The sequence below is a fragment of the Takifugu rubripes genome, chromosome 14, assembly GCF_901000725.2.
Source record: "Takifugu rubripes chromosome 14, fTakRub1.2, whole genome shotgun sequence".
Taxonomy (NCBI): Eukaryota; Metazoa; Chordata; class Actinopteri; order Tetraodontiformes; family Tetraodontidae; genus Takifugu; species Takifugu rubripes.
Window position 1 is genome coordinate 2,961,003 of NC_042298.1, and position 23,828 is coordinate 2,984,830.

A 23,828-nucleotide genomic window follows, 5' to 3' on the forward strand; every position below is an offset into this window, starting at 1 on the left:
GTTTCATTTTGTGGTGTTTTCAGATTTGTTCCGTCAGGTGTCGGGCCCCGGCGGGCTGACCGACCAGCGCCACCTCAGCCTGCTGCTGCACGAGGCCATCCAGATCCCCCGCCAGTTGGGCGAGGTCGCAGCTTTCGGTGGCAGCAACGTGGAGCCCAGCGTCCGCAGCTGCTTCCGTCTGGTGACTCAATTTTCACTATAAAAGGAGCACTTGCACGATCAGCAGGATTTTTCAGTCTTTAATACCTTTAATACCTGCCATAAAAAAGAAATCACATCTAATTGCTGCAGGTGAATATTGTGCACGTAAGGATGCTCTGATTTACATTCATACAAGAATTTTGAGGACAAAGAGTCAAACGCCTGTCAAACCCTGTTCCTGTTGGCTGCATTGCTGCGACGAACACACTTATTTATGTTGCCTTTCACCAAAATGAAAATGGAGCGTCTCTTGACAGGAAGCACTTCTCTTGTGCTGTACACATTACATCACATTAATATTGCATTGTAGTGCTTTTAATGCTCGTAAAATAAAGTCAACGGCCCAGAAATGTTGCTTTTGAAAATCTATCGGTATGATGAAGCGGGCCCCGGCAGTGCGCCGATCAATAGCTGAAGATGATAAATGTTCAAAGTGGGAATTTCCATTTGTCTGCCCCTGCTTTGCTGGTTTTTTTCCGGAGAGAAATGTCACCTATAAAGTTCAGATTAAGTCAATTCGATCGTCATAATGGAGCACTCCACACTTTCTTTTGGCACCATAAGTTTTCCAAGTTCCACTTTAATGATTATGATCCTGATTAAGTACAGTCTAACGTTGTCTGGGCTCTCTGGCTTAAAATGTTATTTTCTTAAGCTATTTTGATAAAGGCAATTAAGTGTATACTCTATTTACTGGTATGTATATTTAATGAAAAATAACACCCAGTGAAACGCTGCCACACTTTCTTGCAAATTGGCCTCTTTGTGACCAGAACACATCATTCTGGTCACAAAGAGGCTATTTTGGTGCAAAAACGGAAAAAATTTGATGGCTGGCTGGATGTTCATTACGCCAGGTTCACGATGGCGTTTAACTGATCCATCTGCTGGCTCTGCTGCTTTAAGATGTGTCAGCACGCTCAGCAGAATCTGTGCCAGTTTCCAGGTGTTGGGTATGCTAAATTTGCCCTCCCACACGGACCAAAGCGGGGCTCCTCTGCTCCATCGTGCCCAGAAGAGTGCACCCCTGCACGCGTGTGTGTGATCGGCGCGCCACCTCACACACATTTATTAAGCTGCTTTGCTTGGGCGGTGGAGGGAGCTCCAGGGAAATCAACCTCTTAATGCATCTGTGATGCAGACTTAATGAGAATTTAGCACATCATGGATTTTAAGTGCTTGGCAGGTCATTCTTTTATTAGGCTGGCTTCCTTTTTGTGAAATTTTAAACAAGGCCAGCCTGCACACCCGTCCACACACGTACAGTAAACAGCCTCTTTGGTTCTGATCCCTTCGCCCTACCCTGAAGAAACTCCATTTATTTCTTATTTCTTTTTTTTAAAACCACATCTCGCTGCTGGAAAAGCTTTTAGAAAGGAAGCACACATGATGTACTCTGCCTTCCCTGGTGCTGGTTTATATTTGGATTGTTTACCGTCTGTCCTCCCACCACCCGATTTTATTTTCCAGGCCCCGGGGAAACCTGCTATTGAGGTGTCTCACTTCCTGGAGTGGATGAGCCTGGAGCCCCAGTCGATGGTCTGGCTGCCTGTCCTTCACCGCGTGACTGCCGCAGAGTCCACAAAGCACCAGGCCAAGTGTTACATCTGCAAACAGTGTCCCATCAAGGGCTTCAGGTAGTCACGCGCCCTTTATCTTTACCATTCTGCCCTAGATTTACCACTGGTGCCGCCTACACACATCATCGTACTCTACAGCCTAGTGGGGGGTCCTCCTTGGCTCAAAGACGCCTCGTTGGCAAACTAGTCCCGCTCAAGCCACTGGTTACAATTACAAAGCCCTGAAATCCTTCTCTGCTCACAACCCTCAGATTTAGAAGAATCGGCTACCTCATACAAATGAGCATCACTCAATCAATTCAAATCCTTAATCATCCATTTCCTAAATTTTTACCTGCTTCCTCTGATGTTTTTTCCGCTTTTTCCACGTTTTTATAAATCTTTTTTTATTCTTTTAAAATCCTATCGCTTTGATCTCTGTCATTGCTCTATTTTATCGACATTAGCTGTGCTTTGATCTGCTACTTGCTCATCTGCACTGTTGCCAGTGAGGCTTGCCTCACTGTATTCACGAGTCTGAATACTTAAATAACTAAATAATGAATTTAGGTTGCACCATATGTGGTTAGATACTAACTATATGATTAACATTCTAGTTTAATTTAGATTCGTGTTTGTGTTATATTTCTCTTGATGCGCAACTTTTGGCGTTCTTAGCAGGTTATTGTGAGGGACAAACACCTGGAATGAGTCTGTGGAACATGATTTACCTTCTAAACATGGTCTTGCTCACACACACACATACACACACACACACACACACACACACACACAAGCTGCCAGACTGCCAAGCTCCCTCACAACCGTCCGTTCAGCCTATTGTGCCGTATTGATCTTGACAGATATCGCAGTCTGAAGCAGTTCAACGTGGACATCTGCCAGACGTGTTTTCTAACCGGTCGCTCCACGAAGGGGAAGAAGCTGCACTACCCCATCATGGAGTACTACACTCCGGTAAGACCAGCTCTCGTCGACTTTTCTGAGCCGCTCCGACGTGGCGAGGTGCTTCCAGAGACAAAACAGGCTGTAAAAGGGCTGCAGAATTACACGTGATTACAGTGTTTCATGTAAATCTCGAGCGTGCAGGAGTTGAGTTGAGCAGCTCTCGGCATTAACATGCACACTCGTTCTGGGGACACGAGTGGACTGAAGCCCGAGCAGCTGTCCCTTTTAAGTGACTGCAAAATTGACTTAATTCTGAAGGAGTGCTGTGCAGCTGGATTGTAGGGAGATGGCGACAGGGGTTAATGTCTAATCAATCCCGAGCTCTAATATATGGCAATAGGCCGCCCGAGCAGGGATTACTTTCTACTTTCTCTCCCCCCGCCAGACTATATTTTTTATCAAAGAGAAGCAACAGTTTTTCATCGCAGCGAGATTCCAATGACCACAGACGTCTAGAGAAAGAGCAACGTGAGAGTGATGAAGCACAAGGAGGAATAAGTTTGTCATCATAGGTTATAGTGAGACAAACCCGCATTGACAGGGTGAGGAAATTGAGTGATGAGTGGCGAAACATTCCCAAGAATCGCTGTCATTTGTCTCCCCCTCATGCTCGATCCCGCTCCAGACGACATCGGGAGAGAAGATGAGGGACTTCGCCAAGACGCTGAAGAATAAGTTCAGGTCAAAGCAGTACTTCACCAAACACCCCCAGAGAGGTTACCTCCCGGTCCAATCTGTGCTGGAAGCCGAGGCCTCGGAGACGTGAGTCACAGCACTTTTCTGTTCCACGGCTGATTCCCTGTCTCGCTTCCAGCCGAACCGTCGCAGACTAATTATCTAACTGTGTCGTGGCTGAGATGGAGCGAAGGCTGTGTGGAGCTCAGAGTCATCACTGCGGATCAGATGCTCTGCTCACATGAGTGACCCTCACCCTGAGCAACGAACAAGAGCAATAATATCATAATCTGCCAGATCATCCAGAACCATAGCTCGGGGCTCCCACGGCGTGGGCCCATGTGACCGCTGCACTTCCTGTCAGGGACACCTTCCGCCGTCTCATAAAAGTGTGGCCATAGTTATCGCATTCCTATGGGCTGGAAGCTTCTCTCAGCAGATTATTGGGTCGGGGGTATTGACCCTGGCAGATATCGCAGACATGTTGGCTTTCTCGGATTTCAGGATGTCGAGGGAAAACAACCCTTGAATTTCTGCTCAAAATCGGAAATGAGATGAATTTGATTCGCGGCTGTCACTTTTATTGATATAGGATGGTCAGATGATATAGCCTCCCTAATTTAGCGGGCTAATTTAAGATTATAGCAAGCATATGTCCAAAAGACGTCCCGCTGTTAGAGACGCCCTGGCGTGATGTCAACGCAGCCTCTCTTGTCCACAGGCCGTGCTCGTCGCCCAAGCTGCCTCATGCGGACACGCACAGCAGGATCGAGCATTACGCCAGCAGGTACGTGAATTATCCTGCAACACACATCCAGCCGTTGCAGCAGAGGCTCCCCTGCTCCCATCACTCCCTCACCCTTTATTCCTCCCCTCGCCCTGATAGAAGTATTGATTTGACTGTCTTGTGACCTGTAGTGCTGAGAACTCTGGTGGATTTCAGTATCTTGCACGTGTGTGTACAAGATTGTGTGTGTTTTTTATAAACAGTACATGAGGTGTGAACATGGGGATTTGACTGGACTGCTGTACCGGACCCCATAACTTTAAATTGCAAGGTTAAGATTTAAGTTTGAGGGTGAGGTGTGAGTTGAAGCTAATGGAAAATGAATAGAAGTCAGTGAAAAGTCCCTGCAAAGGCAGCTGAGCAATCCTGCGTGAGTGTGTGGAGGTCGGCGGGGTTCAGCGCGCCCAGCGGTTTGTCACTTCCGAAGGCAGTGAGCCCATTGGTCACCTGGGAGCTGTTGGAGCGGATTAGCATCTGTTTGACAGGTTCTAAACAGGGCAGGAGAGCGGGCTCTTGTGCCCCTGGCAGCTCTGCCCCACAGAATAGCAGAGCTGGACACACATCACCACTGACCCTGCAGTATGAGTGCCGTTGTGTTTTATTTCCCTCAGGTCCTACATCCAACCCAAACAGAGGGAACATCCAGAACAACATAAGAGAAATGTCCTCTCTAGCTGCTCTTTTTTTCTCTATCCTGTTTCCTGTTTTCCATGTCTTTTTGTCTTTGATTTGTCTTTTTTTCTTCCCAACCCCAAGTTCATTTTTCCCCTCTTTCTGGTAACTCTTACTCTCTCATTTCCCCTCTGTTATTAAATATGATATTCTTTATTCTCCATTATGCAAACGTAACTTTCTGGGGGTTAATACCGGTGCAGGAGAGCCTCGAGGCCATTTCAGCTCAGCCAACATACTGTAAAAACGGATTTGCATACAGGCTTCATGACAGTGGACTGAAATAAAGATTTTTTCGTTGAATCACAAGATGATCTGTTAGTGTGACTTGGTGCTAAAAAGAAAAGTGTGTAATAATGACCACAAACTAAATTATCAATACACAACTGAGTAATGTTCTGAACTCCCTGATGGATTTCCAATACCTGTAAAGGGGATTTTTCTGCTTTTTCAATCATATGCTGCATTTCTCTTTTTCTTATCCCTGCTTTTGCTCAAATGTGGGTTTAAAAGGCCAAATTGCTCCTCTCAGAACGTTCAAACTTCGCTGCAGTCATTTTTTTCCCCATTGCTTTCTGCATCTTCTAACCATTGTTCCAGGTACATTAGGTTCCTCTCACCGTCCAAAAACACGGACGAATGTGTGCGTGGTGACTGTTGACTCAATCGTTAGCATGCATTCACAGCAGGTTGGCCCCGCCCCTTTTCATCAGAGGAACACTCTGACATTCATGGACATGAATATAAAGAGTGTTTGAATCTTACATGTGATCACTCCCAGGTCAGTGTCTGGTTGTTTTCTTGCTTGGTGTGACACATTACACAGGCGTGTGTGTATATGTGTGTGCTGAAGGGGGGGATGGGGGGGGGCGTGCGTGTCAAAGTGCCCTTTAACTAACGAGGGACGTAAATGTTCATCTTTGAAGGCGATGCCATGTTTGCTGTCTGAGGTCAGGAAAGATATGTAAATAAGACCAACCCGATGACAACCCCTATCTTTTCTCTACCTGTCCTTTCCCGCCGCGCTGATATCAGAAATAGAGTTCATGTTTTCCAGGTTTCGGGGATGAACGAGGAGAAGATAATCACTCCGGTTAGGATTGCTCTGTCTTTTCTCTGCCTTGCCCTCTCCCCTATTTCTCATTTCCTCTCAGGTCTATTTGCATTCATTCAAGAAGCCTGGCGCACATGCGTGCCGGAGCGAGACACACACACACACACACACACACACACACACACACACACACACACACACAGCCTTGCCTGTTATCCCATGCCCTTTCCACCCTCATTTGCGGTTGTCCCTGGGTGTCCACGCCTGCAGAGACAAACTGATGAATAGTGTTGCACAATGACTTATGAGCAGTCTCTATTTGAGAGTCGGGCCCTTTGTAACGGGCCCTCTGTAAATCTCCTGTTTCTCTCCGCTGAGACCAGAAATGGACACGAGAGATAATTACAGTGTAACATGGATGCCTATGACATCTTCTACAGCTTCTCCTCCTCCTCCTGCTCATGTCTGCGGCTCCTACGGCTGGTGACAGTCTTAGAAAAATGATGCAGCGTGGTGCATATCGTGTGTGGCTGCAGCGTGTTTGATGAATGATTTCAGCTGGCGTGTGTATGAGAGAGAGAGAGAGAGAGAGAGCGAGAGAACATTTGCATCAGTAAGGTAGTTTTTCCCACTGCTGGTTATCAGTTACTTAAAGGATAAAACCACATGGAGATGAAGAAGTCTGCACTAAGTCTATTAACATGCATTTTTCAGTGGATTGAACTTTTCCCCGCACATATTCAGAGCATGTCTTCCGTTTTCACTCATGCTTTTAGACAAAAGTAGAATAAATGGATACAAAAAAGTCATTGTGGAAATACAGCACTGCAGAAATAGCTCATATTGGGCAGTGTTTTATATTCAACAATGGGAAAACGTGTTTTTTAAGGCTACAGCTTGGGAATTATTGGCCTTTACGTGTGATTGCAGATTGCATCTAATTGCCCCCCCACCCCCCACCCCCACCCTTGTCTTAACACTACGGCAGTTAATAAATCCAAAAGTGCAGCTTTTAAGTGCCATTAGCTGCCATATTGACATGAAATTGCATGTGTAATTAATGAAATCGATTGTGGTTTAGTGTAGCAGAGCCGCTCCTATTCAGCAAGGACCTCTGACTTTTGATCTGAATAAAGCAAAAGTTTAATTAGTTTCACTGGGACCAGCGTGTGTATTTAAGCTATTACTGGTGGCGGACAGACTGCTGTGATAAAGGTCTATTGTATAATCACAGGGGCTGCGTGTGGCAGGCTGTCTGAAAGCTTTTCTGTTTCCAAGCTATTGAAAATACAAAAGGCTTTAGTCTAGAATCATCATGAAATCACAGAAAAATGGTAGCAGATTCACCGCAGCCTACCACTGGGGGGTGCTCTAGATGTCCCCATCTCTATATGCTGTTTTCAGGTGAGCATACATTACTGGAAACAGGCTATTACTATTACTACATTCATTTTCTCCCACTAATATCCTCCATATGGCACCTGGCAGCCTGTTATGCTACATTAATTGCTTAGGCAGCATGAAAGTGGTCCTATACTTTACTGTGAATTGCATTTATACTGCACCTTTCGAGCGTATTGATTCCCTAAACTGCTCATAAAACATTCACACATACTCTTTCACACTGAATGGCGGTTGAATAGAGGTTCAGTATCCAGCTAAAGGTCACGCTGGCACGTCCAAGAACCAGAGGAAGACCAGCTATCTCAGGAGCCACGGCGCGCAAATGTCGCATCTTTCCTTTATTTACAGTTTTATCAGCAGTTGTAATTACGCCTGTGCCGGGACATCCCACCCATTTACACCGCAGTCAAACGCCAATGCAACAAATCCTGTGTGCGATTTCATATTTATGGTCCTCAAACTCATCCCGGCATAAATCATTGAAACTACATTTTCCTGCTGCAGCAGTTTCTCCGTGATGGCAGTGAAACAGCCAATAGAGCAGCGTGCACAGCGCAGGAGTCTGCTGATAGTCAGCAGGAACCAAAAACACTCTCTCGGCCCCAGTGCACACGCCGTCTCTGTCTGCAGTCCCGCACCTCCCCGGAAGACTGTTTGACTGCTCGCGTCCTGCAAGTTCACAGCGTTTTTATCAAAGTTTTGCTCCGTGCCTTCCTGGATGTGTTCACAACTCCTGAAGAATCCAGCTTTCTGAACGACTGAGAGCAGCTTGCTGTGGAGTTTATAGCCCATAATAGTAAAAGCAGTGAAATAGTTTATCCACCCTGTCATCTGTGTCTCTTTTGTGTACGTGTGTGTGTGTGTGTGTGTGTGTGTAGATTGGCCGAAATGGAGAACCAGAACTGCTCATTCTTCACTGACAGCCTGTCGCCAGATGAAAGCCTGTGAGTACGCCGCCACCTCCACCCTCCGTCATTGCCACCGCAGCAGAGACCGTACGTGTTTCTGCGCACAATCAGGCCTGTGCGTGTGTGTGTGCGCGTGTGTGTATGTGTGTGCGTGCACGCCGCTGCGGGTAAAGGAAGAATATGAAAATGACCCAGAGCGACCAGCATGCACACGCTCCCTCCTTCATTATGCGCACATGTCCTGTTTGAAGTCCTTGGTTGGGAGCGTAGATACACAAAGCGCTTCTGTGAGAACCGTGTGTGTGTTTGTGTGTGACGCCTTACATCTCCTGTGTTGCTCTTTGGCCCTTACACGTTCTTGTGTGTATGTAGAGAAGCCACACGTGTGTCCGTAGGCTGTGATTGATCCGTCCACGCCGCTGCTCTGTGTGCCTGGCTCTGGCGTTCACCGCATCACCTGTGCAGACGTTGTTCTGAGCTCAGTGTTTCTGCTGCTTGTACCATAAAAAGCACTGAGGTCCTGAACACAGTCTCCAATAGAAGCTTTAATGACGGCCTTTCCAATAACACTTGGCATCCGGTTAAAATAACTGGCGAGGAATCTTTAGCAGTATAATCACGCTGAATTTCTAATAAATGTTAATATATCATTTGCCAGCATTGAAGGCACAATCTCCCACTGTTTACAAGTGTGGATTGGGACCCAAAACAATCAAAATTCGGTCAGGTCCATTCCATCCGGCCCAGTTTCGTCTCACTGCGCCTCGTCCTGTGGTGCCTGGCCTCGCCTGGCTTCGGCCCATCCCGCCCTTGGCTCGGCTTTGTGCGGCTGCGGCTGTGTGCTGGTGGCTTAGCGTGTTGTCTCCTGTGTGGGGGACTCAGGGATGAAGATCAGTACCTCCTGCGTCACTCCAGCCCAGCTCTGGACCAGGACTCGCCCTGCGGACAACACATGCTGCTGGTCCACCTGGAGCACCAGAACAAGGAGCAGCTCCAGTGCACCCTGGCCCGACTGGAGAACGAGAACAGGTCTGCATCCACGGCCGAACACAACGCGTGTACAGTGAGTGTGGAGCCGCGGGTTTTGTTGCGGCTGGAATCTTAAAAGCCTATCAAAACTCCTCTCTTTCCCCAGAACGTGCAGGAATAACACAGGTTTTGTTTTTGTCTTGAGGCCTTAGGGAATTCCCGACAAATCCGTCGATATTCACAGAACAGATCACTCTTACCCTCAAACCCTGTAAACAGCCTTAAGAAAACAATATCGGTAGAAATCCGGCCGTAAATCCTCTAACATATTATGTCAGACCTGGAAACAGGGTTTTTTTTCCCTCTCTTGTGGCAAAGATGGGAGAGACGGTCATGGATTGACTGGGGTGATCGGAGTAAAACCACTCCTCCGCTGGTTGGAATGCGGAATTCTTCCAGTTGAATGAGTCACATCTCGGTAGCTATGACATCCGGGCGTTTTATATTAGAAAGCTAATTTGAGTCCTGTCCTTTTAATTGGTTACCGGAGGCAACCTTTGCCTGAGTGATTCATATGAATACATTTGCTCACATCTGCGCAGTTTTATGTGGACGAGAGCCCTGCAGGTGTCTAGAACCTTGACCCAGTCCACAATGTGGGCCCATGTGACTCTTTAGTTGGTACTCTGCTGACCTTATTTTGGACCGGTTCCCACCGGTTCTTGTTTTATAGCCTCTGCTGTGGCTCTCACAGCTATAGGCCCCATATTTCATATATTATTGAATTTGCTTAAAGCATATTATGAAGAATCGGCCAGCCCCGGGTTGGCGATACGTTTTTATCGACAGCAGAGAATAAATGCTCGTGTTTACGTGTGAGCATGTGACCTGTATTTTAGCGTAGCAGCACAGGGGCCCTCACCGTTCTTTCTTCCTTCTGTGGCTCCACAGGGTGCTTCAGGGTGAGTACAGGAGGCTCAAGTGGAAACATGCAGAGGCCGCCTCGGTTCCCATGCTGACTGAGGCGGGAGAGACCGGCATGGGGTCGACAGAGGGCCAGCAGGACGAGGAGCTCCTGGCCGAGGCGCGGGCCCTGCGACAACACAAGACCCGCCTGGAGACGCGGATGCAGATCCTGGAAGACCACAACAAACAGTTGGAGTCCCAGCTGCGCAGGCTCAGGGAGCTGCTGCTACAGGTTACAGTGTTCTGGCTCCTGGGCCGACCAACTGGAATTACGTTTGCTTGCTGACAGGGTTGCACAACAACCAGTTTAATGATGGGAAATGTTTTTAAGTTCAGCTCAGTATGAGCTATATTAGCATAGTTAGTCAAAATGAGGACTTTTTAATTAAAATAGCTAAAAATAGACCCTTTCAGCAATGCCACAGTAAAGCACTCATTGATTGGTTGACATTTTTTCACAAGTACTGACCATAAATAACATTTACTGGTAACATATAAATTAAATACTAATATAATATTACCGTAATTTCCGGACTATAAGCCGCTACTTTTTTCCTACACTTTAAACACTGCGGCTTGTTCTACGGTGCGGCTTATTTACGTAATTTTTATATCGGCCGCTAGGGGCGCTCGAGCGGAAAAGGTAACAGACGGGTGGAATATATGTGTCGAGGAAGACGCAAGTTGAGCGTAACTTCGCGCTTTGTGTATGAATAAAATTAGCATAAACAGACCCTCATCATGGAAAATGCAAGAAGAAATTTTACCGGTATGTTTTTTTAACCAGCCGTTAGTGTTACTGCCGTATTGCTGCTGTGTTACTGCCGCGTCACAGGCACCGTTTGAAAAGAAAAGCAAAGGTAGTGTAGCGTGTTGGGGAGGGTAAGTGTGAGAATTTCCCAGCATGCTTTGTGGCAGTGTGTCTGTGGGTTCAGGTTGGTGTTAACCCTGTTTTTGTTCGTTGTAAATGTTATCTTTTGCAACTTTCAATGTTAGTGTTCTATTTATTGAGTTCTGGTTGTTGATGTATTTAATTACTGTTTGCACCTTCACACCATAAGCCAGGTTATGTGTGTGATTGAAGACGTCCCTTCGTTGACGTATCTTCCATTCGGTGTAAAGTGGAGCTTTAAGTAGGCATAAGTCTGCGTCTGAGTACTTCCGGGATCTGTGTTTTTATGCGGTTAATAGACAGGTGCGGCTTGTATGAATACCAAATTGAATTTCTTTCTAAAATTAGATTATGCGGTTTAATCAGGTGCGCCCTATAGTCCGGAGATTACTGTACTCTGGCACAATCTTGTTTATTCCAACTCAAAGGTCAAAGATAGGGAATCGACTCTGGACTAGATTAGAGTTTGAACAACTAGAGTGACCCTCCATTTAGGGTCCATCAGCTATAGTGTCGTTTTTCAAATGGAAAGGTTTTGAAAAGCAAGTGGAAACATCGCAGCAGGAAAAATCGAGCCAAGAAAGAGTGGAGACGGTGGATAAGCTTTAATGGAATTCAAGGTTTGGGGACCAGAGTTAGTGAAGACGTACACGAGAAAATATAAAGCACAAGCAGCAGGAATGCAGATATCAAGTGCTCATATGGGTCAGCAAATATAGAGAAAGAGATATCAGGATGAGCTGGACGGAGCCGGAAAGAAAGAGATGTTCATGTAATCCCAACAAATCTTTCTCCTCCGACTAAAACTGTCATCGGTGGAGTCAGTTGGTAGATAAAAGGGAAATGACTTTTTCTTGTTGAAGGGTCAATTTATATATTCCAAATGTTTGTGAGATTTACAAACAAGTAGAAGAGGGAACAGCGCTTATAGGAGGGATGAAGGGATGGAGGGAGGGAGGAAGGGAGGGAGGGAGAGAGAGAGACGGATGGAAGGAGGGATGGAGGAAGGGAGGGATGGATGGAGGGAGATAGGAATGGAAGGAGGGATGGCGGAAGGGAGGGATGGAAGGAGGGAGGGAGAAAGGGAGGGATGGAAGGAGGGAGATAGGAATGGAAGGAGGGATGGCGGAAGGGAGGGATGGAATTTTTTATATATATAGAAATATATATAATGATGATGAAATTCCTCCAGTTATCAATATTTGGTGTTATCAAACCTCACAGCCCAAAGACGACTCGGAGGCCAACGGGTCAGAACCGTCCACTCTGTCCTCCCCGGTGTCTGGGGGGGGTCACCATGGGGAGGCCGCCAGCAGAGAGACCACCGACACCGAAGCAGCAGGTGATCCTCAGGCCGGCTGGGCTCACATTTACAACCACACTCAGCATGTGAACTCATCCCATAATAATCCCCTCAGCATTCACGGATGTGCTACGTGTCACAGGCGATGATCTGGAGCACGAGCAGGACACGGTGCTGCAGCTCCAGGAGGTCATCGAGCAGCTGAGGAACGTCTTCCCTTCAGAACCAGGTCGGATCACCTGAGCACACAGCTGAGACGCCACCGCTAGAGGAGGATGGAGGGATGGATGGATGGATGGATGGATGGATGGATGGATGGATGGGTGGATGGATGGGTGGGTGGGTGGATGGATGGATGGGTGGATGGATGGGTGGGTGGATGGATGGATGGGTGGATGGATGGGTGGGTGGATGGATGGGTGAATGGATGGATGGATGGATGGGTGAATGGGTGGATGGATGGATGGATGGATGGATGGATGGATGGATGGGTGGGTGGATGGATGGATGGGTGGATGGATGGATGGATGGATGGGTGGATGGATGGATGGATGGGTGGATGGATGGATGGATGGATGGATGGGTAGATGGATGGATGGGTGGATGGATGGATGGGTGGATGGATGGGTAGATGGATGGATGGATGGATGGATGGGTGGATGGATGGATGGATGGATGGATGGATGGATAGATAGATAGATAGATAGATAGATAGATAGATAGATAGATAGATAGATAGATAGATGGATGGATGGATGGATGGATGGATGGATGGATGGATGGATGGGTGAATGATTGGGTTTTTACCTGTACTTCTCCACTTCAGGCACACCCTCTCATATCTAATCCACTGTGGGGGTCGGGAGCAGCAGAAAGTCTGAAGGCAGAGGTCACGGCAGAGGTCAGGCCAACACACACCGGGATGAGTCCTCCACCGCCGCGGCGGCAGCAGCTGTCAGGGCGCCGCCTCTCCAATCAGAACTCCGTGCACTAAAAGCCTTTCCCCCCCGCCCCTGAAAGGCTCACACCGACGTCCGTCTGATCCGTCTGAGCGTCTGGAGCCGTCTGTCACCACGTTAATGAGCCAAAGGGAAGTGAGCAGCGGGCGGCAACGCCACGGCGCCGCTGGACTGGGTCCACCTCCAGCACCAATTGGCCTCTCTTTAAAGAACTGATCGAGAAATCATCCGTGTTTATTTGTTTGTCTGTGGTGTCGTTGTGTTTTGGAAGGGTTAATGTTGCTGGGGTCGACCCCAGGGGGGCGGGGCTGGCTGCGTGCTCGTCACTCACAGGAAGCTCATTTACTCTGAGAGTGACACATCAGCAGTTAAATCCATGATTTTCTTTAAGACAGCCAAAGTGCCCCCTAGCACAGCGCCTCTGTATGCAAACACTGTGTTCCTCTAATCCTCTCCAGTTCCTCGCCTCTCTTAAATCAGCCCTCAAGTTCCCCGGTGCCCGTGCACTCTCTCTCTTTGCTGTGCACAAGTTCCGCCTGCTTGGTCCACAAGTTTTCAGAATCCCGCATGATTCACGTTCCTGAACGAGAAAATATCCGCCTGTGAAAGACAAAGCTAACAGGTGTCCGCTCTGCTATGTTAGCACTCTCACGCTAAGCGCTAAGGAAGGAAGGAGGAGCACCGTGAGGGTAAAGCGCCCTCAGCACGTCGCCACCACACCAGCTTTAACAAGCACCATGTTGAACAGCACGGTAGCCTCTGACGCTACCTGTCTAATTTTCTCACTAATGGGAGCTTAATTGCACTTAGCGTCACAAAAAGACGAGTAATGGCCGTGGCTTCGCCTTCACGCCACCAGCGCCAGTCTGCTCCAAACATGACACAGTCAGTCAATGCCTTAAAACCAAACCGAGGCGGTAAATAAGAGGTTTGCGGGCGTTTTTATCCATCGTCTTACATTCAGGGAAGTAGGTTGCAGGCTCGCTTCAAACTGCCGCAGCGGTTGAGCGATTCGTCGTTGAAACGGCGCTTTTATGGGCGAACGTGATGCTTGAAGAGCCTAAAGACTCGAAACAAAAGAAGAAAGGTGGAGAGGAAAAAATGTATCACTGGAGGGCAGGTCGGGGGGGGTTCTGTTTGATGTGCCTTCCAGGAGCGAGACAAGAGATCGCCGGAGACAAATGCGCTGCGGTTTGGTGTTCCCCCGCGAGCGCGTGGCCTCCGCAGAAATGACGGGAATTCATCTTAATCCTGGAAACCACGTGCTGACCTCACCCTGAAACCTGAACGCAGCGTTCCCTGTCAGCCGCCCCCTCCAGGCGCCCCGTGAACGCGTGTTGACACCATCCTCCTTTAGATGCCCCGCTTAATAGTTTTGGTGCCGTTGCCAGGGTAACCATTCCCAAGGTTGCAGTACCGCAGGTCACCATGCCGGGAAAGGTGATGCGGTCCAAATGCTAATCGCCTTAAGGGAAGCGAGGTAGAGCGGCCCTCTCACACCTCCACCCAGGGCTCCCAGTTGCGTTGCTGCTAGCGCTAATTATCATATCTGTTAGATCTCCCGATGCAGCGGCGTCGCTCAAGAAAAGGTTTGAGTTAAGCTCTCACATGTCAGAACAAAGAGGCGCAGCTCCGCTCGTGGGTGGAGAGGAGAGAAAAAACAAACAAAAAAAATAACGCAACGCCGTGACAAGCTATCTTTATTCATAGGCGTTTATTTATTGACATCCGTACATCTGATTACACACCGATGAGCTCCCAGCAGCCTCTGGGGCGTTATTGTGTGGGTACACAAACTGGTGTAATATTCAGCGCACGGAAAGAGGCCGCGTGATGACGATCACCATGTATTTTTTAGAATATATAGGATGTAGGTTGAAATAACACACAAACAAGGGGAGTATGAACACACACACACAGTCTAATATTGAGTGTAGAGAGTTCTAAAGCTGCTTGCTGTGTTCCCCACACGGTCTCCATCGTGTTCTACGTGACGTTACCGACGAAAAAGGACCACCACGAACGCTGCTAATGTCCTGCATGTAGCTAGCCCGCTTGGCTAACGCTGCGCTAATCACCGTGGAAGGAGACACACACTCGTGCACCGCCTCCCGCCAATCGGGGGGGCGGGTGGGGGGTGGATCACCTAACCTCAGACACAAAGACACAACACTCATACCTTACTGACCAGCGGAGGCTTCGTTTGTTCGACTCACTATTAATATACCTCATTGGTCATTTCCGTCTTCGTGGTTTATTGGGTTCGATATCGAGTTCGGCTCCGGCTCAAACACTCTGTGCTTTCTTTTCCGTGGAGTTTTTAAATCTATATATAGACATTTTCTGAAGAAGTAAAAAAAAGAAAAGCTTTTTACTGTAATAACAAGTGGGTTATGGCTGCTTTCTACTCTTTGTGTACAGAAATAAAATCTTTGTATTTGCCTCTTCGTCTGGCTTTTTGGGGGTTTTTGTTAAATTTTAACCGCCATTTGTGATTCTCAGGTATTTCCCAGTTGAAGGAATGATTATCGCCCTCTGTGACGCAGGGTTCAAGCTCATCGTCTGTTTGAGTGCCGGCGGTTCCTGTTTTATCACTGAAATGACCTTTACTGTGATCATCTCTGACCAATTTCAGGCTCATTACCTTATCTCTGCCCGAGCGGCTGATGGTTGTCTTTATCTGAAACTAGATTAGCTGCTGAAACTCAGCCTGCCTGGATGAACGGCTGCATGATTTCAGGTTCCTACGCCTCATCCTCCATCCTACTCTACTCTTTATTACACCGCTCTTTCCCTTTCCTCTTTCTGTGTGATCCACATTCTCTGGGGGGTTTACCCACAGCTATCCCTCTGTTGTTTCACTCCTTCCTGTCTTTTCATCCATTTCAGATTCACTTTTTCCTGCCTTTTTATCAGCTTCAGATTCACCCTTTTCTGCCTCTTTCTCCTGTTCTGATTCACTCCTTTTACCCATTTCAGATTCACTCTTTTCTTCCTTTTGATCTGCATCAGATTCACTCTTTTCTGCCTCTTTCCCCTGTTCTGATTCACTCTTTTCATCCATTTTACATCCACTCTTTTCCGCCTTTTGAGCTGCCTTAGAGTCACTTGTCGTCTGAACTGCTTCCCTTTTTCTCTCTGACCATTCCTTTTTCCTTTCTGCCCCCTTTACTTCGCTCCCTCCAGCTCCCCACTTCTCCTGCGTTGTGTCCCAGTAAGTCTTCTTCTGGCGAGCGTGCACGACGCGCATGCTCTCCCCCAGCTTCTTTAATTCCTGTCGGATGAAAGGTTTGAACTTCGGGTCCAATTTCCCCACGAGGTCGAAATCCCTCCGTGCTTCCTCCTCGTTGCACAGAGCGGCGTGCGCCCGCGCCCGCTGGTACGTGGCTTTAAAGCTACCTGTGGACATCGAAGAGGAGAAATCACGAAAGGTCAACGTGTAAAAAGCGGCCGAGCCAACAGGAAACAAAGTGGCTGAATAAGGCCGCGAAGCAGTGAAACAGGAAGTGAAAGGTAGGTAGCAAACGAAAGGTCGGGGAGGCTGGGGGCAAACTGCAACCGAAATGAAGGGAGTCGAAGACTGGGGGGGATGGGGGGGCGTTTCATCAGCCTTGACCATGAATTATTCAGCCGTGGCTGAAACAAAAAGAAAGCAGCAGCGGCCATGGGCGGGTGTCGGGGGAGCCGGCGAGGCTCACCGCCACCGCCACCGTGATTGTTGGGTCCTCTCTTTGACTGGTAAACTTAGTTGAATAAAATATTTCCCAGGAATACTGGGAAAACAAGCCGCTCGCCCTGCTTCAGCGTCCACCGGCCTGAAATAAAACCCGATTTCCTCGGTGACCTGTCACCCAGGTGAGGCCCGTTTGCTCGGTTAAATCACGGTTCGTTGCCATCACGTCAGCTCGTTGCAAGTTCAGCAGAAGGCAAAACTCCCTCTTTTACTGCTTTTTGAACGAATTGACCGCCCAGATTTCAACATCCATCTCACCTTTATGCTTCTTCAGCAGCTTGTCGTTGAGCTCCACCACTCGCTGGTGCTGCTGGAGCTCCAGCAGGCACTGGCTGAGGTTCAGCGTCAGCGGAAGACACACCTTCTCCAGCGATTCCAAGTCCTCCGACTCTCTGTCCACCTGCAGGAGGCCAGGGCGTCATTAAGGGTTCTTTTTTTAAAGATGATGGAGTGCTGTGGTGAAGCTCAGATGATTACGGAGTAAATCACAATCGAATAAAGCAGAGAAATCTGCGGGTAGCTGGTATTTTTGGATCCTCTTGTCTCTGCTTTTCTTCTCGCCAGCATACCTTCGATACCACAGCTGCTCTTTGGAGGAGAAACAACAATGGGAGATGATTGTGGCGCGTGAGCGGCAATCTTTATTTCAATCATCGCACTGGAGCAGCTGGGAGCGCGCTGTCAATAACTGTTGACATTCCTCCAGTTTTGCTGGGGAACAATTTGGAATTTTTCCAGCAGACAACAAAACCAAAGCCACCCGCCAGATTGCTGCGCTTTTAGAAGACCTGTGGAGGGGAACACTGACCAGTTTTCGGAGGGCGTCCACGTATTCCAGGGCTTCGGTGAACTTGGCTGAAGCCTCCTGAAAGCGTTTCTCCTTGATGAGAAAGTTCCCTTCGTCCTGCAGCAGCATGATGAGCCGTAGCATCTGCTGCCAGTCCTTCCCCTCCGACCCGCTGGAAGCACTGGGACTGATGGTGGCGGAACAGGCTTCCTCATGGTCGCCTGCTGCCCCCGGTGACAGCTCCCCTCCCTCAGATATTTCCTGGTTTTCTTCTCCTCCCTGCTCTTTTGTCCCATCTCCTCCGCTTCCTTGGTCCTCCTCCTCCTTGTCCTGTGTCTTCTCCAGCATGTTCCAGTACGCCTCCTTCTCCTCCCAGTACTTCTCCTTCATGCGCTCCGACAACGCCCTCAGCTCCCGGCCGACGAGGGAGGCCAGGGTGACGTCCAGGCTGGCCACCATGTTGAAGTCTCTGCGGGCTTCCTTCTCGTTCCACACGGCGGCGTGAGCCTTGGCTCTCTTGTAGTACCCCTTCACACAATCTGAGAACATCGAGAAATAAAAAAACCCAAGCCCGGTAAATGAACCCAAACAGAATTATTAATGAACGGAGAAATAAAGCGAAGGTCTGCTGCAGCGGCGGTGGCGGTTTATTTGCATTTAGGCCAGCGCGGGTCTGCGTCAGATCAAACGGAATTACACGCTGCATCTCTATTGATCGCGATGATATTGCTCAAGATGCCGCGGGGTGAACGCCCGCCCGCCCGCCCGCGCCGCCGCGTGCTCACACCTGCCGAGGCTCACGTCGCTGTCTGCCGCACGCTCACGTGGAGAGGCCGATTGGTCAGGACTCATTTGAAGCGCGGCATCGACCACATTGCCCACATCTGCCTGGCTCCTCCACATCGGCTCCTCGGGTTTTAGTTATTTATGTGAAGCTAATTTCATCCGCTGCTAGTTGGAGCCTATCTGAGCGCAACGTGCTGCAGCGGTGCATGTGTCCCCCCCACCCATAAAATTCCTAATTCGGGCACCATTTCCAAAGATATGTTGCTCTTGCCTCTGGCAAAAACCAACCGTCAGCTGCTTTTAACAAAGGCGGGATGCAGGAAAGGGAGGACTGGCTGACGTATTGATGAGAGGGACCCGGGAAGGAGAGGCTGAGAGGAGAGAAAAGAGGTTTAGCTGAGAAAAGACAAAGGGAGAGAAGAAAGTGAAAGTGGAGGGAGGCCTCGTGAAGAGCGCCGCAGCCTCACGGCAGCTTGAAATCAGCCCGTGGAGCGGTGAAAATCCCGTCAATCGTCGCCACAACACAGCTGCAACCCTGCGCACACACCAGAGCCGCGCACCCATCCTCCACCGCGCACGTCACGCATGCCGCAGACAAACTACGGGGATGTGCACGCTGCCTCCTCCCGCTGAAGACAAATATGAGTGGAAACGCAGGCTCGGGGACAGAGAGAACAATAGAAAGACTGCCACTGTGGCATAATTCATAAGGCTGCGGAGCTGGGGGAGTGTCAGCACGAGAGCTCCCAGGACTGTGTGAGTAGCCATGGGGATGACGCTCCAGCTCCCCGGGCTGCTCCAGCTTTAAAACTCGTGTTAGTGTCAAAGTCGGCTCTTCTACACACTGTCACCGAGGACAACAAACAAGAGGCGCGGCGACGACGCCGGCAGAGGCATCAGACCCTGACCTGTCACACTTTCCCAACACTTTGAAATGACTGTGTGTCGCTGTGCTGATATCCTGGGGAGGGGGCAACTTGCGCACAGACCCATTTTACCCTTCGCCGAGCAGCTTTGCATGCACTTCATTTGAAACAATTCTCCCAAAATGTGTGAAATATTGACATTTGCTGCCTTGTTAAGATGATCAGAAATGGTCTTGGGCTCCATCTTTCCCTGGATGTTCCTCGTATGAACACAATTCGAGGGGGACGCCTTTGGGATTAAATACGTTTGAATATGTGGAGATGAAAAGATGAGCGATTCCAAAAAATACTGGAAGAATCTGGAAAAGCTTTTGGACCTTGTTGCTATGGTGCAGTAGCCCTCGAAACTGTTGAGGAGCCAACCAAGAAACCTTTCCCCAGTTAGACGTGAGCCTGTTCTTTACTTTCTTCGGGGCTCCTACAAGAATTGCTTTGCATGTTTTACATTCAGGGAAAACAAAATTGACATTTCAGATGGGGGAATGCCCCTGGGTCCATCCGGAAGCTCAAACAAAACCTCCTCCTCCTTTGGAGAATCTCTCAACTGCTTGATGAGTGAAAATCCTCCCGTTCCTTAATTCCATTTCTTCTCTCTCCATCTGCAGATGGTCCGTGTCCCTGAGCCACTTCCTTTTCATGAATGTTCAGATTAAATGGCGTTTGATGAACCTGCCTCCCCGAACGGGCCAAAATAATGTTGGAAACATTCATCCTCTCTGGGAAGCGGGCATTTTCCATTTATTGGACGGAACAAACTGGGGCCAAACACACACCAGAAACGTTTGTTTTCTTCAACTTACTGCAGCAAAGAAAACTGGCGACACCTTGAAGGAAATAATAAAGTGACAAGTGTGTCTATAATGTATTCATGGCTCATTGTTATTTATTTATGAATAAATATGCCGAGCTGCTGGTGGTGCGATCGTTCACATTCCGGAGGCCCTTCTGGTTGGTCGAAGAGCTTGTCGGCTGGTTTCTCTCCTGCTGAGCATCTGCGGCACCGCATACGACTTCAATTTGACAAATCGGCCATGAAATCTGTCTGATTTATCAGTCTGGCCTGAACGCAGCATGTTTCCTACACTCCAAAGCTGCCCCCTTCATCTGCCAGGACCGTCCGATCGACATTCCACGCGCGGCTTTACCTTTGTGTTTGTGGAGCAGCTCGTCGGTGTGCTCGATGACTTCATAATACTCCTCCAGCTCCAGCATGCACTGGCAGTAATTCAGTTCCAGGGGGATGATCATACGACCCAGATTAATGTAGTCTATGTCGCCCGGCATCTCCTACACACACAGATGGGAGAAGAAGGAGGAGAAGGTGTTATGAGCTGCTGCGTTTGCCTGACATCTGCTGCCTGCATTTCAATCATTCCCGTCAGTTCTGGGGGTTTGAATATATTCACGCAAACACAGCGTGAGTTCAGGAACCAGTCATTCTCGCCCCCGACCAACAAAGCATTACGTGATGTTTGCGTGCAGATGATCCTAAAAATTCCCCCACATTATGTCGGGCTGAAACTCTAGCAGACCTTCTCCTGCGGGACCAGCTACTTCCTGCCCCCAGAACCCTCCTGGGGTTCCACGGAGAGGACGCGACGGCGCGTGACCTGATGGTTTGGACTCACTCTGGACTGGACGGTTTTCAGCAGCAGGACGGCCTCTTTGTATCTGCTCGCAGCCTCTCGGAACTTCCTCTGCTTGACCAGCGCGTTGCCCTGCATGTGGAGCAGCGGCACCGTCCGCAGCTTCTCGTCCTTTTCCATCATCCACGACTCGCGGTGGTAGGACATGGGGTCGCCCACCTGGATGCAGCAAAGGCAGGCGCGCAGACAGTCACCACCGGTCGTTCATCCTGATTCTCATATCGTGCTACATCACTTCAGTTTGACTTGACTGTCTTTTTATCGCGTCCCTTTCGGCTTCGTTTGGACCTGTAACCCGCCAGCCTCGGACCACATTAATCATCCGAGACCATTGGTGCGTGTTCGGCATCCTCCCCTCTAAAGTGGCTCAGAAGCGACAGAAATGTGGAGTTGGAGCTGTAACTGCTCCACTGCGTGACAGGGTGTGTTTCTGTTAAATAAAGACTCCGTATCCTTCATCTTGCCAGCCGAACAGCCCGAGAAAGTATCAGAAACAGATGAAGATGGTAATTTAGCACTGCTGGAGCCCCTGCTGGGTTTCGGGCTGATTGTGGGAGCGGCATTCTGAGCCGAAGGAGACGTCACTTTGTTTCTATCAACTCTCTCAGTGGGTTTTTAATAAAGGACGTGAGCCGAAGACACGGACGGCTCAACGCTCGCCCCTCTTCTGTCGCTTCCCAGTGGGACATTCTTTTTTACTGTCCTTTACCTGCACCAGCTCCATGATGAATATAAGCGGCTGAGGGGTTTTCATCAGCTCATCGAGCTCTGGGAATCCGGTGGAGTGATAGTGGAATAGATTTCCCATACCGCACATGTGCTTCTGGCCTTCCAGGGGGTCTTTCCCTTGAGCAATTAGCCTCATTCCCTTAGAGACGATGGGGTACAAGCCGGTATGCTGCGGAAAAACACAAAGTGTGTGGATGTTGATGCAATTAAATCAGGTGTTTATAATGACTTTGTTCATTTTAAGAATATACGAGCATCAGTTTTAATTTTTGTGCAGAAGAAAGGATCACTACTATTTGCACAAGTGGTGCGTTCAGAGGATTCAGCAGATTCGTGTGCGCCATAAACCGCGATTAGGATGCGTTTAAGGGCTCTGGAATTCCCATGCATGCGTCGGTCTGTTACTCACCATGGCGTCACACCAGAACTCTGCCACCTCCCCAACCCTCATGGACATCAGCAGCGTCTCCCACACCTCCATCTTGAACATCTTCCCCACGAAGATCTCAGCAGGCCTCCCGGCCAGTCGGCTGTCGTCGACGACCGTTCGCTCAAAGTCGTCCAGCAGCGTCTGGAAATGGAAAACCAGCTGCAGGTGGAGGCAGGAGAGCGCAAATTAAACAAATGCATCCGTCAGGACACCAGCATGAAGCACAAACCCAAATGAAAGACAGTGGAAATCTGTTTTTCATGAGTTCAAACCGAATGAATGCGGTTTATTTGCAAATAGAAAGATAATAGATGAAATACATTTTATTTGCACTAGATTTCCAGCTCTCCCACCGCCGATCACATCATGGTTGCGGACACCTCGACTCAGTAAATCGGAGGACATTGTGACTTTGGGCACGAATGACTGGAACCCGGACTAACGAGCACTCGTGATGCGCGCTCACGCTCGCTGAATGCCCTGATTCACAAGATGGTCGGACCCACCCGGGCGGCCTCGAAACCGGAAGAAGGCACTTGGCTGATCCGGATACACACGGAGGGGGACGTTTAAGGCCACAGTGAGCAGAAAACCAGGTCTTTGCACGCACGTGAACACCTGATTGAGCCCCACAGGCCGCACCATGGTCCCACAAGGGTGCGAGCGCACGAAGGGCGTGACCTCACGCTGCGGCTGTCATGGACAGCAGACGTCTGGCCTTGATGCCATGTGGCTGGATGGGAGTCGGTAGAAAATAGAAGTCTGTGAGCAGCATGGGATGAACAAAACACGTGGCAGAACCACGAGGCAGTGCGGAGGACCAAACGGTGGCAGCGTGCGAGTGCCAGGGACCGAACAGGTGATCTCAGGGGGTAAATCATAGAAGAAAGGCTCTGACCGATACAGGCGACGCAGTTACATAATTTAGAATCACAAATGTATTCAAATGAACGAGCCTCTTGTAATGAAGGTGCCCCGCGCCGGTCCTGCTGTCAGATGTGACACACTACCTTTGTCCCGGGTGGAAAATGAGGCAGCGGTCCTGTGCCTCCGGCCAGAATCTTTTTCCTGACTCCTGGATGGTTAATAAGGTACGTCTCCTCCATTTCCACTCAGCCCCGAGTGCGTTTCTTTCCAGGCTTGTTTTGCCTCTGTTGAGCTGTTTGCTCCTGCGTTGATTAGTCTTGAGGAGGGAGACTCTTGGCCGCTCGGCTCCCGCTTTGACAGATGGCTGGATTAGGCAGGGTTTGGAGGTGAACGCTTCAATCTGAGGAGCTAATCTTTCTCCTGCCACCAAGAATGGTAGGTTAATCCCTGCAGGGAGGGCACAGGACGGGCGGGGATGGCCGCCATGTTCTGGGATCATGGATGGGAAAGGCCCGGATCATTCCAGGCAGGGATCATCCTGGGGAAAAGAGCAAAGCCCTGGTGACAAGGGACAGAAAAGAGCAGAAACAGGAAGAGCTGGCTTCAGGA

At 49.1% G+C, this 23,828-nt stretch overlaps 2 protein-coding genes across 6 annotated transcripts in view; one reads left to right on the forward strand and one right to left on the reverse strand.

The window, feature by feature from the left end:
* drp2 (dystrophin related protein 2) overlaps positions 1-15,639 on the forward strand; it is an 80,114-nt gene extending 64,475 nt beyond the window's left edge. For 3 of the 5 annotated variants that reach the window (XM_029847397.1, XM_029847401.1, XM_029847400.1), the window contains 11 exons: positions 24-181; positions 1,672-1,838; positions 2,624-2,735; positions 3,352-3,488; positions 4,123-4,188; positions 8,197-8,262; positions 9,109-9,255; positions 10,147-10,393; positions 12,278-12,395; positions 12,472-12,585; positions 13,183-15,639. In XM_029847397.1, the coding sequence (XP_029703257.1) occupies positions 24-181; positions 1,672-1,838; positions 2,624-2,735; positions 3,352-3,488; positions 4,123-4,188; positions 8,197-8,262; positions 9,109-9,255; positions 10,147-10,393; positions 12,278-12,395; positions 12,472-12,585; positions 13,183-13,202 (1,352 nt within the window). In that variant the 3' untranslated portion in view covers positions 13,203-15,639. The remainder of the gene's footprint in view (positions 1-23; positions 182-1,671; positions 1,839-2,623; positions 2,736-3,351; positions 3,489-4,122; positions 4,189-8,196; positions 8,263-9,108; positions 9,256-10,146; positions 10,394-12,277; positions 12,396-12,471; positions 12,586-13,182) is intronic. The other 2 variants (XM_029847398.1, XM_029847399.1) reach the window with 2 other exon arrangements.
* Positions 15,640-16,129: 490 nt separating this feature from the next.
* On the reverse strand, positions 16,130-23,621 carry LOC101067115 (aryl-hydrocarbon-interacting protein-like 1). Its single transcript, XM_029847402.1, has 8 exons — positions 23,363-23,621; positions 22,332-22,511; positions 21,903-22,091; positions 21,176-21,352; positions 20,693-20,834; positions 17,857-18,374; positions 17,307-17,448; positions 16,130-16,714 (listed from the first exon to the last, which is right to left on the reverse strand). The coding sequence occupies exons 1-8, from the start codon at positions 23,456-23,458 to the stop codon at positions 16,158-16,160; spliced, it is 2,001 nt and encodes a 666-aa protein (XP_029703262.1). The 5' UTR covers positions 23,459-23,621; the 3' UTR covers positions 16,130-16,157.
* Between the last annotated feature and the right edge of the window lie 207 nt (positions 23,622-23,828).